This window comes from Vipera berus (assembly GCF_964194415.1).
Source record: "Vipera berus genome assembly, chromosome: 2".
Taxonomy (NCBI): domain Eukaryota; kingdom Metazoa; phylum Chordata; class Lepidosauria; order Squamata; family Viperidae; genus Vipera; species Vipera berus.
The window spans coordinates 215,596,942-215,612,186 of NC_138203.1; the positions used below are offsets into that span (position 1 = coordinate 215,596,942).

The 15,245-nt window shown below is 45.2% G+C and overlaps 1 protein-coding gene across 5 annotated transcripts in view; it reads left to right on the plus strand.

The window, feature by feature from the left end:
* PDLIM7 (PDZ and LIM domain 7) overlaps positions 1 to 15,245 on the plus strand; it is a 59,863-nt gene that overhangs the window by 19,332 nt on the left and 25,286 nt on the right. For all 5 annotated transcript variants that reach the window (XM_081317378.1, XM_081317379.1, XM_081317380.1 and 2 more), the window contains one exon: positions 14,573 to 14,724. In XM_081317378.1, coding sequence (XP_081173504.1) covers positions 14,573 to 14,724 — 152 coding nt within the window. The remainder of the gene's footprint in view (positions 1 to 14,572; positions 14,725 to 15,245) is intronic.

A 15,245-nucleotide genomic window follows, 5' to 3' on the forward strand; every position in this document is an offset into this window, starting at 1 on the left:
CGACCCGCCAAACTGCCGACCTTCCGATCGACAAGTTCAGCGTCCTAACCCACTGAGCCACCGCGTCCCATGGCAAATATCAGTGCCTAAATTCCTTTGTAGCTCTACCTCATTATCCATTCTCACTTTTCCAGCCCTACTAGAGCATTCTCTCCTTGGTATTGCTTGTGGGTCTCTTGGGATCTGTTGTCACAGTGTTAAGTGTGATATTTACAAGCCCAAGGACAGTCTGAATCTGCGTCAAGAAAGTGGGGCTTTACTGCTGGGCTTCCATGGATATTTGCCAGCAAGCATTCATTCCTTTTATGTTCATGTTGAACTGGACTTACAGAAATACTTTATTCTTTTCCAAGTACTAGGAGATCTCCATTCCAAAGCTGCAGGAGTCACTAGCATCTTTAAAATACATATTTCGTCCTGTTTTTCTGCCTCTTCAAACTTTTTTTAAAGAACAGCTTCACAGAGACAAAGAAAAAAAAAAAGTCTGTGAGCGAGATGAGAAACCCAGTGGTTGGTGTGCTTGTTTAATATGATATAGTGACATTTCCTAAACGTATGACTCCTTATTTGTGTGTTCATACCAGGTGGCCACAGTAGTTATTGAGCCCTACCTAGGAGAGTTGCTGAGAAACCTGGTTGCTTGACTCTTTAGAGTAGACTATCCATGGAAATATTGATGATGGCATTGAAAACTTGCTGGGATATTCAAGGCAAATGCGGCTTCTTCCAGAAAAAGCCGTACCAGCATTTGTGTGGAGGAAACTCATAGCCTGTTAGGAAAGTCATGGAGGATTCCATTTGTATGCGTATTATCACAATCAGTCTTTTCCTATAATCTCTACTGCTGTAACCTGAGCTGAAGGCAGGAACTGTTACTGGGTTGAGGATAAGCATGTAATTGTACCTTTGAACCCCAGTAGAGTGGACCTTTGCATTCTTTTCAATCCATCCAGCAGTGAGCACTCTTAGTATTAATATGAATAGAGCATCCCCCTCTGCCCAAATGCACATTGTATATTCTGCTTGTAGATGTTCCTCCCAGTCCTGCTTTAAAGGCTTCTGAGGCACCCTTCTTCTTCTTCCTTATGGAAGGCTGTGGAAGAAGGAAGAGTATGAGAAACTTTTGTGTGCAAGCTGATGTACTCCTTTCCATTTTTATTGGGAGCAGGGAGGTGGGCCTCAGCACTTGCACGGTTATGCTGATTCCAGGACCATTTTGGGAAACCAAGTGATTTCCAGACAAAGCCTCCTTGCTCTAGACCAGGCGTGGGGGGAACGATGACCCTTTTATCACTTGCGGACTTCTGGGAGGGAGTGGAAGGCCACAGGTCATAAAGGGGTCACCTTTGCTATAGACATACAGACATTGGAAACAAGGAGTTTCCATGTAAAACTGTTTTCCTACAGTCTGTGCAGATGACTGTGTCTATGTTCTCCAGTTCAGCTTCCTGCTTATCACTGTTATATATTGCACTGGCGACTGTCATGTCTCAGACCTACCAAAATGGTACAAGAGCAGTCCTGCTTTCCTTTGACTGCTGCTTGGGGCCCCTGTAGCGGAGAAGTCTTCGAGTTAATGGTTCCCTGCCCCCAGGGTAGGTATTGCATTGCTGCTGATGAGCTAATGTCTCTGTTTGCTGACAGAGGGAGATAAATTAGTTGCTGGGAGAGGTGAGCCCTGTGGAGAGGTGGGCTGATTGCAACCCCCTCCATTTCACAGAGCAGATGTAAAAGCTTTAGGAATTCTTGTGGCTTGGTAGCTCTGAGAAGCATGCGTGTGACCACATGGATTGCGTTAGGAGAAAGGTGTTGATTCACTCCAGTGCCCTGTTCTCTCTTAAGCCTGGTAATGTCTGAAGATGCTGGAGTCCATCAACCCGTCCTTTTCTGAATGAATCAGGCAGGGAGAACAGTTCACTGGGTTCCTCCAAATTGTCTTCTGTACTTTTACAAAGATGGATACACACACCGGTGGTGTATGCGTGAGAACTTTCTTTGTAGGGTATAGAATGGGATTGGGGTAAGAGAGGACACAAAGAAGTACTTATGCAGTTAATCAACTCACTGTCTATCTGAATTGGCCCACGAGGAAGAAAACATAAGAGAGACTACAAAATAGTTGTTTCTAACTGGAAGTTAGCTGCTGTCCCCATGTTAATTTTATTCAACATGGTTTATGAGAAAGCATATGATTGTGATGCATATAGGCAATTTCTCTTCTGCAACTCTGGATGAGTTGATTAAAACGGTGGTTAGATTATCAATGTAAGTTAGGACTGATATTATGACATCATTTTAGTATTCAGTTCTGGAGATAGGAAAGAGGAATGAAGGATGCTGGTCCTTCTCCAGTTAAGCTATCTGAAATTTCTCCTGTAGGCTGTGCGAGAGTTAAGCAAATGGACAAGTGGCCTTTATAAATCAAAATTTTACTGAGGTCATGATTTTTCAGTTTGAAGAAGATAGGCAAACCACATGGTGATTGCATTTTCCAGGATATGTCCAGATGATCAATGAACATGTGTACTAATCCAAAAATAACCTTCAAAACTATACAGTTTCCCACCATTTCAGTTCCATTAACAGAAGAAGTGCCTTCTATATTTTTAAAGATGTGTGTATATTTGTGTGAGGTGTTGGCAGGAAACTATGAGTTCCAGCACTGGAAAAAGTTAGCAGGCACCACACTTGAACAACCTTGTTCCCTCCATATACAGTATGTTAAACTTTATTTCCATAATTCCTAGCCAGTATGGTTGTTGGCCATGTTGTCTGGGAATTATTGGTGTCTGACAATCTGGAAAGCATTCAGAAGAAAATCTGATGCCATAAAAGATTAAAAAAAATCAGTTTTCATGACCGAGAGTTGCTCACAAATAGCAATACTCAGGAGTCCCTGCTGTATATTATGTAGAAGGGAAGGCACTGGCTAGGAACCAGGAGACTGTGAATTGCAGTCCGTCCTTAGGCATGAAAGCTGGTTTTGTGACTTTGGACCAGTCACTCTTTCTCACCTCACAGGGTGGTTGTTGTGAGACTAATAGGAGTATTACATATGTCTACCTCCTTGAGTTATAGAATAGTAAACGTGGGATTACTAAACATAATTAAGTTTTGAGTACAATCTGATATCGCTGAACTAGTGTAGAAAATAGAAGCTTGGGGGAAAATGCAATTGTAAATCATGTTCTCTTAGGACAGGGGTAGGCAACCTCGGCTCTTTTATGACTCATGGACTTCAACTCCCAGAATTCCTGAGTCAGCACAGCTGACTCAGGAATTCTGGGAGTTGAAGTCCATGAGTCATAAAAGAGCCAAGGTTGCCTACCCCTGTCTTAGGAGATGGCTGTTACTGACTAGAGCAGGGGTCTTCAAACTTGGCCCTTTTATGACTTGTAGACTAACTTCCAGAATTCCTCAGCCAGTTCCTTCAGTTGAAGTCCACAAGTCATAAAAGGGCCAAGTTTGAAGAACCCTGGACTAGAAGAACTGAAGCTATTTTAGAGTTTTTGAAAAGAGAATGTCAGCCAACATAAAGTAGGTTGCAGTTAGATCTGCATATCAGCCATGTTATTCAGATTTACCTAAATGTAAATTTCCCCTTCAAAGATACCTGTTAAGTATCTTTGAACTTTGAAGGAAGATGTTTGTTTTAAAACAATAGAAAATAAAATTTGTAGAAAGACCTATTATTAGCTTTCAGACCATAAATTTGTTATAAATCAAACAAATACAGGTTTAATTAAATGTCAGAAAATTAAAATATATTCCCAACCCCTTTGGTGTTGTCTGAAAAATAAAATGCTTTTGAGCATACAGAGAAATGTCACCCAAACTAAACCATAAAAATGCAAACAAGAAATTGTAGTGTCTTCCTCAGTTTTCTGAATATCTTGCCAGTAGATACATCTGATTCTCCTAGCCTGATTTCCAATTATATAAATTATACTTTTACGTTCTTGGCTTGAAATTTTAGAAATATCAGGTTACGTCTGTTTTTAAAGTGAAAAAAAAATCATTTCCCCACCAGTCTGTCTTCTCTGTGAAGCAAATTAAAATATTTACCTGATCTGCAAACTCTTTTATGTTTTAAGGCTGTAAATATTTGAACCTAAGTTGATTCTGAAAATTCCTGGACTCCAATTTAGTAGCTAATCCACAATTGCCCTATTGTGAAGCAGAATGGAGGTTACTCAAAGGTTAGTTCTCAGGTTAGTTCTCATTCCCAGCAATCTTCATCATTAGTCATTAAATGCTGCTTATCTTCCCCATCCCTCACCCCTTTTCTTTCTCAATAAAGCACTACATTTTTTCTGCTTAAACTGTGTAGGTTAGCCCATTTAGAAACCTATTGCATCATGATATCTGAAATACTTAGTGCAGCAAGAACTTTGGTAAACTAGAGCTTGCTTCCCTAGATTTACAGATACTACAATCCAGTACAGGCTTGCAATATGGGGTTTAAATGATGGTCAAACTGCAGAATTATACCATTTGCACAACTGCAATCATCTTTAGGCCTTATCTGTAGACTACCGATAGCCCTATTTTAAAATTATCTTGGGGGTGCTGTTTCTGCAACTTTTCCCCATTCCTTTTGCAAAAAATAAATTGAAATTTGTCACGAAACAGGGTCATTCTGAAGGTGTGTGTGTGGCTTACCTGAAATTTTAAGATTTTATGAATTTTAAGAAAGTCATAAAATGACAGCAATGGGAGTATGTGGCCAGTCACAAATATCCCATTAGACAGAAGAAAAGATAGATAAAATAAAGATAAGTGATTTCTCCAAACACCTGGGGGGGAAGTTATAAGTAGAACAGCACACAAGAACCCCCCATTCCTCTTCTGTCCCCCATTTTTGCCTTCAGCTGGCCAACCATTCCATAAACAAGCATTTCATTTTTCCAAGTTCCCCTCAGATTAATTCATTATTCTGCCTTTTAAACTCCTATAAACATGAATCTCCCCAATTCCCAAAGCAAACTCACACATCCCATCCCGCGGTGCGTGAGAACCATGCTGAAGACCCAATGCTTGTGCTTTGGCCTTCTTGGAACCTGCAGCCCTGTTTGTGCAGACATGCTATAGATACAACACCAAATGGTGGCAGTCATTTCCACAGGATGTAATATTTAGATCAAGTCATGTCAGATGCGACTGTTAGTTGCACATGGTCTATCTCATTTGTTGTGCACAATATCAGAGGAGGGACCCATCAAAATCAGTTGGAAGGCAATAAGAGTAGGAGAGTGTTGTTATGGTTTCTGGAAGTGCCACATTTGCTGTGGCCAGAAGTGTGCCTTGTGCCTAATTCAGAAGGCTGTGGCTGTGTTCTGATACTCAGAAAGCAGAGGGAAAGGTATTCCAATTCCTTGTGTGATCATTTAGGGCGGATGTAGCACACTTTAGGTCAGGGGTGTCAAACTCAATTTCATTGAGGGCTGCATCAGCATTGCGGTTGCCCTCAGGGGGCCGGGTGGGTATGGCCAGGGTGGGCATGGCCTACTGGGTGGGTGTGGCTAGAGTGCATATGGCCTATTGGGTGGGAGTGGCCAGCTCTACATGGTTCGCATCAAGGGTGCCTATGGGGGCCTGGGCAGGAGTGGGACAGATCTGGGGGTCTCTGGCAGAAGGAGGGTCTCTGGGCAAGGCAGTGGGGGCCTTTCCCCCACTGTTTCCAGGATGGCTTCGCGGGCCACATGAAACCACTTGGCATCTGCTTTAGGTGCTCTCAACATGATCATAATCCGTTGGTTTGAGAAATTGCCAGTTTACAGGGTTGCCAGTCCCCCCCCTGCAAATTCCAAATTTTAAAACAACTTTTTAAACAGACATTCTGTAATCACAGGAAGTTTACTTATTACAATAGGCAGGTGCATGTGCTTCATTTCTGCTTTTTTAGTTTAAGACGTTTTGATGGGGAAGGAAGAATAACAGCAAACAAGCAACCAGCCCAGTTCTAATTTTGAACATTTTTCATTTGGGCTCCCAAATTTCCACAGAGGATTCTAATGTTGCAGGGAAAGTGGAGACTTTATTCTTCTGTTAGAGGTTTAGACTGCCGATCCTGCAAACAAAATTGCTCTTCAGAGCATCATGTGAAGGCCACCTTTCAAATGGTTTACAATAGTGTGGCTTAGGTGTACAGATAGTTGTTTTCTGAATACGATTGTTGTCTGCATTTCTAAGAAGGTAAGGTGTAAATACATCTAGTTAAGGCAGAAAGAGAGCAAAGGACAGTCCAATCTGAAAATTGGAGAAATATTTTGTATTTCTTTCTCCTCCTATTTTCAAATAGTCTTTAATATACCAATGGTATTTTTTTTTAATTCAGTGTCCTTTCGGGAAATTAGGTTCCTGTGTTCCAGTGTTCAGAAGCTGAGGAGTTTTGTCAGCTTGTTCAGGTAGTCTTAATTAGGCTGTCCTCAAAGGACCATTTGTGTATGTGAGCATACAGCTGCTAAATTTGGGAATGATGCAAATAGAAGCAAAGGGAATATGAAGCCAAATATTTTATGGGGAGGCATGTTGCTAGATGGCAATGGCTTTCCGACTTACCTGGCTTTAAGAGCCAACTGTCACAAATAACAGCAGGTGCGCCATCTCTCTACCACTTGGCTGACAATTGACGTGCTCATATTTTAAAGGCCTAAGGAGTCCACTCTGGATCGGCAGCTGGCACCTGCTCAGCTATGCTGAGGTGGTTCTGTCTGGTTTGCTGCATTCATCACCAGGTCTAAACTCTCCCACAGGCCTTGAGGTCTTCCAAAGAATGTGCGTTATTGCTCAACCACTGTGCATTTGTTGCTCAATTATTATTTTTTTGCAATGGCTTCGGATAACATGACTGCTGCAGAAGGGTGATGGAGAACCTGCTGGGGTTGCCAGCTATCATTTCTGCAAGATTCAGCTTCTGATGCAGGAATTAAAAATGTAGCACCTATGAAAATCTCTACATCTGTACAGATGTTGCAGTGGTAGCATCCTGGGTCATACCGTTTACCTCCTTTAGCTCTCATCTTGTACAGATTCATTCTTGAGTCCATCATTATGTTGCTTTGGTTGCTTATATTGACTTGCATTTTTTGGTTTTTGTAAAAATCAGCTTGATAACAATCTTGTAAAGCTGCCCTGAAAAATTCTACAAAAAATAATGTGATGAAACCATGACTACAACTCCCTCTTAAGGTAGACCAGTTACAACACATTAATGTAATGCTGCAACTCCCTTTCTCTTTTAAAGGTAAAGGTAAAGGTTCCCCTGCACATGTGTGCTAGTCGTTTCCGACTGTAGGGGCCGGTGCTCATCTCCGTTTCAAAGCCGAAGAGCCAGCGCTTGTCCGAAGACGTTTCCGTGGTCATGTGGCTGGCATGACTAGACGCCAAAGGCGCACAGAACGCTGTTACCTTCCCACCGTGGTGGTCCCTATTTTTCTACTTGCATTTTTACGTGCTTTTGAACTGCTAGATTGGCAGAAGCTGGGATGAGTAACGCGCTCACTCTGTTACGCGGCACTCGGGATTCGACCCGCCAAACTGCCGACCATCTGATCGACAAGCTCAGTGTCCTAACCCACTGAGCCACCGCATCCCTTTCTCTTTTAATCCTGGCCTAAAGCCCAGAATCATTTTCTTTTTAGGATTGTTAGTAAGCAGCACAGTTAGAGCTCTCCCTTCATTGTGCACAAAGCCAGTTTGCTTTTCACTGCCCTGTTAGCCAATCCAGGGAAACATAGTAGAGGTTTGCCACAGATTTGCTACTGTACAATTTAGCTTAAGGTCTAGTTAAAAATACTTTCCTAAGAATCAAAGAAAGGGATAATGGGAGAAAAAGAAGAGAGGAAAAGAAATGGTAAGATGTTTGTTATCCTTTGCTCTTGGAAATGAAGCTGCATATTTGCACATTTGGCCAAAGAGATTTAGCATGGGACATACTCAGATATCAAAGAATGGGGTGCTGAAAGAAAAGGGAACTTGTTCTGTATTTATTATGATTAGCCGGATAGACCAACACCCTCCTGAATAAGCTCTAGGCAGGAAGGCAGTCTTAGCAGCACCCTTTGCATCTTAGGATATTGTGGTAGGAAGATGTTAATGAAAAAAAGGATTGCTTTCTGAGCTGCCTGAAGCCTCAAAGAGATCAAAGGATTTATCAGATTCCATGTCTGAAACTGTTTTTATTTCAGTGCCCTGAGCAGAATGAGACGAGCTATGAGGACTGTGTTGTTTGTGTATTTGTTTTTAATTGTGTTTTTTTTAGTGAAAGAAAAAAAAATACTAGGCAAGACCTTTCCTCCATAGTCAAGGAAACATGACAGTGAATACTTTTAGCCCACTTATACTTATTTCTGCCTGGCATGGACATATAGAGCATCCACTATAATAATACATCTACGGAGTTTGACATTGGTAGTACTGTAATATTTTAAGTTTATAGAACAGGGGTCTCCAACCTCCGGTCTGTGGACCGGTATCGGGCCGCGGCATGCCAGCAACCAGTCCACACAAACAAGCAAAGCCCCATCTGCAGGCAGCACACAAAACCACGCCCCCTCTGGTCCACGGAAAAACCTTTCTCCATGTAACTGGTCCCTGGTGCCGAAAAGGTTGGGGACTGTTATAGAATACAGAATAACAGAATTGGAAGAGACTTTGGAGGTCATCTAATCCAGTGCCCTGCTTGAGCAAGACTGCTATCGTGACGTCCCTACTCCTTCCCTACATTAAACCAGACCAGGGGCCTCCAAACTTTTCAGTCTGACGGCCACATTGGGCATTTTGCAAGCGTTCCAAGTATTGGGGGGGAAAACACAATTTTACAAATAAGTGAATAAAATTTAATTGAATAAGTGTGTTTTTATTTTGCATAATGTAATATGACACACACACACACACACACACTCTTCCATCAGAGAAACTGAGGGAATCCAACCTTCCTTTCCAAACAGTGGTGAACACAGCCCTGCTTTGTCTCCGTGCGCTGTTTGGAAAGGATCGGAGCACAGCACATAGGAGGAGGTGGGTGGTCCAGAAGTTTAAGTTTAAGTTTAAGTTTTATTTAATTTGTATACCGCCCTTCTCCTTTGTAGGGACTCAGGGCGGTTCACAGGGCATATATAAAAAAGATAATACAAAAATTAAAAAAGATTAAACCCATGCCCAATTAAAACAGTAATACAAATCTAAAACAACAAATTAAAACCCATAATCCCCCGTCAGGCCAGACCAGCCATTTCAAATAGGTGGGTCTTCAGGCCACGACGGAAAGTTCGGAGGTCTGATGCCGTCCGGAGCTCTACCGGCAGTTGGTTCCATAATGCCGGAGCGCCCACAGAGAAGGCCCTCCCCCTGGGGGCCACCAGTCGGCATTCCTTGACTGGCGGCACCCTGAGGAGGCCCTCTCTGTGGGAACGCACAGGGCGGAGGGGAGTTGATGCCGGCAGCAGGTGGTCCCTGAGGTATCCCGGACCCATGCCATGTAGGGACTTAAAGATCGTAACCAAAACCTTGAACCTCACCCGAAAGACAACTGGTAACCAATGCAGCTCGCGGAGCAAAGGTGTAACATGGGAGTACTGGGAAACTCCCAAGACAACTCTCGCGGCCGCATTCTGTACCAGTTGGAGCCTCCGAGTGGTCTTCAAGGGAAGCCCCATGTAGAGAGCATTACAGTAGTCAAGGCGAGAGGTCACGAGCGCATGAGTGACCGTACACAGGGCATCCCGGTTCAGATAGGGCCGCAACTGGCGCACCAGGCGAACCTGGGCGAAAGCCCCCCTAGTCACGGCCACTATATGATCTTCCAAGGTAAGCCGTGAATCTAGGAGGACTCCCAAGTTGCGAGCCCTATCCACGGGGGGTAAGAGCTCACCCCCCATAGAAAGAGATGGAACATTTTGAATGTCCCGGGATGCCGGAATGTACAGCCACTCAGTCTTGTCAGGGTTGAGTTGAAGTCTGTTCCTCCCCATCCAGACCCGAACCGCCTCCAGGCAACGGGACATCACAGCGAGGGCATCACTGGGGTGGTTTGGGGTCGAAAAGAAAAGTTGGGTATCATCAGCATATTGATGATACCCAACTCCAAAACCACGAATGATCTCACCCAGCGGTTTCATGTAGATGTTGAACAGGAGAGGCGAGAGAACCGACCCCTGAGGAACTCCACAAACGAGAGACCTAGGGGCCGATCTCTGCCCCCCTGCCAACACCGACTGCGAGCGTCCCAGGAGATAGGAGGAGAACCACTGAAGAACTGTGCCTCCCACTCCCAATCCCCTGAGACGCCGCAGCAGGATACCATGGTCGATGGTATCGAAAGCCGCCGAGAGGTCTAATAGGACTAGGACAGAGGAATATCCCCTTTCCCGAGCCCTCCAGAGATCATTCACCAGAGCGACCAATGCCGTCTCCGTGCTGTACCCGGGCCTGAAACCCGATTGGTAGGGGTCCAGATAATCCGCTTCATCCAGGACCAGAGGGAGCTGATGCGCCACCACACTCTCGACAACCTTCGCAAGAAAGCGAAGGTTGGAGACTGGACGAAAGTTGTTCAAAACAGCTGGGTCCAAGGCAGGCTTCTTGAGGAGAGGTCTCACCACCGCCTCCTTCAAGACGGTGGGGAAATAACCCTCACTCAAAGAAGCAGATATAACCGCCTGGAGCCAGCCTCGTGTCCTCTCCCTAGCTGCATAAACCAGCCAGGAAGGGCACGGGTCCAACAAACATGTGGAGGAGCTCAGCCTCCCCATAATCCTGTCCACTTCATCAGGGGTCACAGAATCAAACTCTTCCCAGGTAACATTGACAAGACCGCCCGTGTCCTGATCGCCTGACTCTGCCCAGCTGGAGTCCAAACCGGTCCGAATCCGAGCGATTTTATCCGACAGATGTTGGCTAAATTCCTCGGCACGACCCTGCAAGGGATCCTCCCTCACCTCCTGATTAAGAAGTGAGCGAGTCACCCTAAACAAGGCGGCCGGGCGATTATCTGCGGACGCGATGAGGGTGGAGAAGTAATTGCACCTCGCCACCCTCATCGCTGCGAGATAAGACCTAATGTAGGTTCTTAACCGCAACCGGTCGGGTTCGGATCGGCTAGACCTCCAGCAGCTCTCTAGGCCCCGTTTCCGACGCTTCATCTCCCGGAGCTCCGCGGAAAACCATGGAGCTCGCTGGGATCTGCGCCGGGTCAGGGGCCGCAAGGGTACAACCCGGTCAAGTGCCTCAGTGGCTGCCCTTTCCCAGGCTTCCACTAAGGCATCCGCCGAGCTGTGAGCAGTGGAGGCAGGTGGGGACCCCAGCGCCGCTTGGAATCTATCAGGATCCATTAAGCGTCTGGGGCGGTACCATCTAATTGGCTCCATGCCCCCACGGCGGGGGGTGGCAAAACGGAAGACCAGCCGCAGGAGATGATGATCGGTCCATGACAGGGGCATAATAAATGGAGAGCCCCCACCTAGATCATCCAACCACCGTCTAGATAAAAAAATCAGGTCAAGGGTGTGGCCTCCCTCATGAGTTGGCTCTGAAATTACTTGCGTCAGGTCCATGGCCGCCATGGAAGCCATGAACTCCCGAGCTAGCTCCGATGAACCTCCCAGGGATGGTAGATTGAAGTCTCCCAAAACTATAAGTTTGGGAAACTCAACCACCAAGCCCGAGAGGATATCGAGCAGCTCGGGCAGGGCTGCCGCTGTGTGACTGGGCGAAATGTACACCAGCAGCAAGCCCAGCTGCGCCCCAGGACCAAGTCTCATAAAGAGAGACTCACACCCGACTATCTGAGAAACGGTGGCCTCCCGCGGACATAAGGTCTCCCTAATGGTAACCGCCACTCCCCCACCCCTACCATGAGCTCGTGGCCGGTGTAGCACCCGGAAGCCTGGTGGGCAGAGGTCAACCAAAGGGACCCCACCCTCTGGGCCCAACCAAGTCTCCGTGATGCAAGCCAGGTCCGCATGCTCACCCTCAACTAAATCCCTAACGAGGGGAGCTTTATTAACCACGGACCTGGCATTCAGGTACACCAGCCGGAGCTCAGGAGGCTGCACATCCTCGCTCCCGGGATCTCGGGGAAGAAGCAGAGGGTCGGAGCGCCTCACCGCTTGCAAATAGCGGGGACGGCCCTCCCGGTAGCGATACGGCCAGAGGTCCAGAGGCCTCAGGACTAGACATTCCCAGTCCCCACAAATGTTCATCATCTGGTTTAACCTCCAGTCCCTTAATCATCTTTGTTGCTGTTCTCTGTACTCTTTTCTAGAGTCTCAATGCCTTTTTTGGTATCGCGGTGACCAGAACTTAGTATTCCAAGTGTGGTCTTATCAGTGCAGTATAAAACGATACTAACACATCTGAAAGTTTTGGAGACACAACTTGATGACGAGCAAATCTTTGGACTATTTGAGTTGTAAAAGATGTTAATGGTTTGTCTTCTTGCCAAAAGATAGGATCGGTCCAGTTGGCTTGTAAACAATAAAGGAGTAGCTCTAGAGTTCAAGGAGCAGGAAGACAGAGCCCAGGGCTTTTTTTCTCATAGAACGCTCAGAACGGAGTTCCGGCACCTTTTTTGGATGGAACCTTGTAGGGTAGGCAAGGCGGGTTGTATGACATGTATGAGTTCCGGCACCTTTTTCTTTTACAAAAAAAGCACTGACAGAGCCAATAGCAGAAGCTTATTACAAAATCATCTTTTATTGAAACTTAAAAAGGATCTGCCTGAAAACATAAATCAGTCTCTTGATAGTAAAGAAAATAGGTGTTCTGTAATAGACTACTACAACCACATGGAGTCAGAGTAGCACATAAGTCAACTAAGGCCCTTCAAAACATCTTAAATAAGCCCAAAGACCCAGCAACCCCAGAAGAAAAAACAGGAGTCATCTACAACATACAATGTAAGAACTGCAACAACCTCTATGTAGGACAAACAGGCAGAAGACTGGCAGAATGCATCCATGAACACCAACTGGCAGCCAAAAGGCATGACGAAAATTCTTTTAACTTCACAACATTTAATCATTGTTTCACTTGGGAAAATGACAATCCTAGACCAGGCCAAATCCAAAAATTCCATGGAATTTCTAGAAGCCTGGCACTCTGACAAATCAGCCATCAATAGACACATAGACATTAACAACATCTATAGACTATGTAAAAGAAACAACCAGCCCCAAAGAGAAAAAGACTCCAGCACCCCTCCACCATTAATCCAAGGTCAGCTTCAGATCAACAATCAAGCAAGCAATACCCCAGTCAAGAAACTGCCAAAGAGCCATTAGTAAACAGCCCAACCAAAGAATCCCTAAGACAGCCCCCACCCACCCAGACAGGCAAGACACCAAAATATAAACTGTCCAGCAAACAGCACTCCTTACTAGCACTTATGATGTTGTTCTTGTTTTTATTTTAATTCCATTTATATCCCGCCCTTCTCCGAAGACTCAGGGCGGCTTACAAGCTTAGCAGTAGCCTTCATTCTATGTATATGCCTGCTTATTAGGGCTTTCACACACCCCCAAGCAGCATTATTACAGAGTCAGCTTATTGCCCCCAACAATCTGGGTCCTCATTTTACCTACCTCAGAAGGATGGAAGGCTGAGTCAACCTTGAGCCTGGTGGGATGCGAACCTGCAATAATTGCAGGCAGCTGGTGTTACTTAAGGAGGCATTAGCCCACTGCTCCACCAAGGCTTGTTAGGGTAATGAAACCTCTGCAAGAAAATAAGCAAGCTCAAGAGTATGCTGTGTGTACACACAGACACACACACACACACAGGAATTCAGCTGAAGAGAGATCTTCATTTGTATATGTATCAGTATGCTTCGTTAGAGTACAGTAAAGCACACCTCTACAGTGTGGGACGCGGTGGCTCAGCGGGTTAGGACGCTGAGCTTGTCGATCAGAAGGTCGGCAGTTTGGCGGGTCGAATCCTGAGTGCCGCGTAGCAGAGTGAGCGCCTGTTACTTGTCCCAGCTTCTGCCAACCTAGCAGTTCGAAAGCACGTCAAAATGCAAGTAGAAAAATGGGGACCACTACGGTGGGAAGGTAACAGTGCTCCGTGCGCCTTTGGCGTCTAGTCATGCCGGCCACATGACCACGGAGACGTCCTCGGACAAACGCTGGCTCTTCGGCTTTGAAACGGAGATGAGCACCGGCCCCTAGAGTCGGAAACGACTAGCACGCATGTGCGGGGGAACCTTTATCTTTAGCGGATACAAACTTTTTTTAAATGCATATTTTGTTTTGACCATTTTGAAATGTCCCTCTGAAATTTGGGGGGGGGACTGAGAAATATGACTTAGCAAAGGCCACCATTTGGGGGTGTCCCTTACTTGCTACATCACACTGCTCCCAAGCACCGTTACCTTTTAAGAAACTTCTTTGGGAATAAATAAGTTTACTACACATGTAATTTAGCAAAAAGTATAAGGGCATAGAGGAAAAACAAGAGTTATGTCCGCTTCCTGATCCAGCTCCCTTGCTTATTAGCATCGGAAGGATTTTTTTTGTGATAGGTTCCATTAATGATGTCTTCATATTGGGAATAACTTTTTCTTTCCTTGCAGCTCACCCCCGGGGGCAAGGCAGCCCAGGCAGGGGTTGGAGTTGGGGACTGGGTGCTCAGCATTGATGGACAGAGCACCAGCACCATGACCCACATTGAAGCCCAGAATAAGATCCGTGCCTGTGGGGACAAACTCTCTCTCAGCTTAAGCAAGTAAGTAGCTCTTAGGCTGATGTTGGGGTTTTTCTCTTAGGAACATAATGTATATGTTGGAATAATTATAACTTGGTTTCACCCAGATGTTTATTTTATTCAGACTCAGTCCTTTTGGATAGCAGCTGGCTTGCCAGCTTTCATTTTGGTATTTAATAAAACAAACAGCCACCTGCCTAAATTTTAAATCCTGAAGGTAAAGGCTCCATAGTAAGATCAAACTGATAGGAAATGTAATCTGCATGTTCTGTTTCCCCCCCCCCCCCCAACAAGGCTTCCCAACCATCACATTCCCTGTTTAAAAACTTAAACCAAAGTAATAAGCAGTGTAGAAAGTTTTAGATCAGAGCATCTGGATTTTTAAACTAGGACTCCAGTTGCTCCTGAAATAAAGGTTCATTAGAATTAATAGGAGAGAAATCTATCTAGCTGGCTGCTTTAATTAGTCCATGTATTGTATTTTACTTTTTAAGCCCCTGAGCATCTGAAAGATAAAGCAGTATACAAATTCAATATTAATA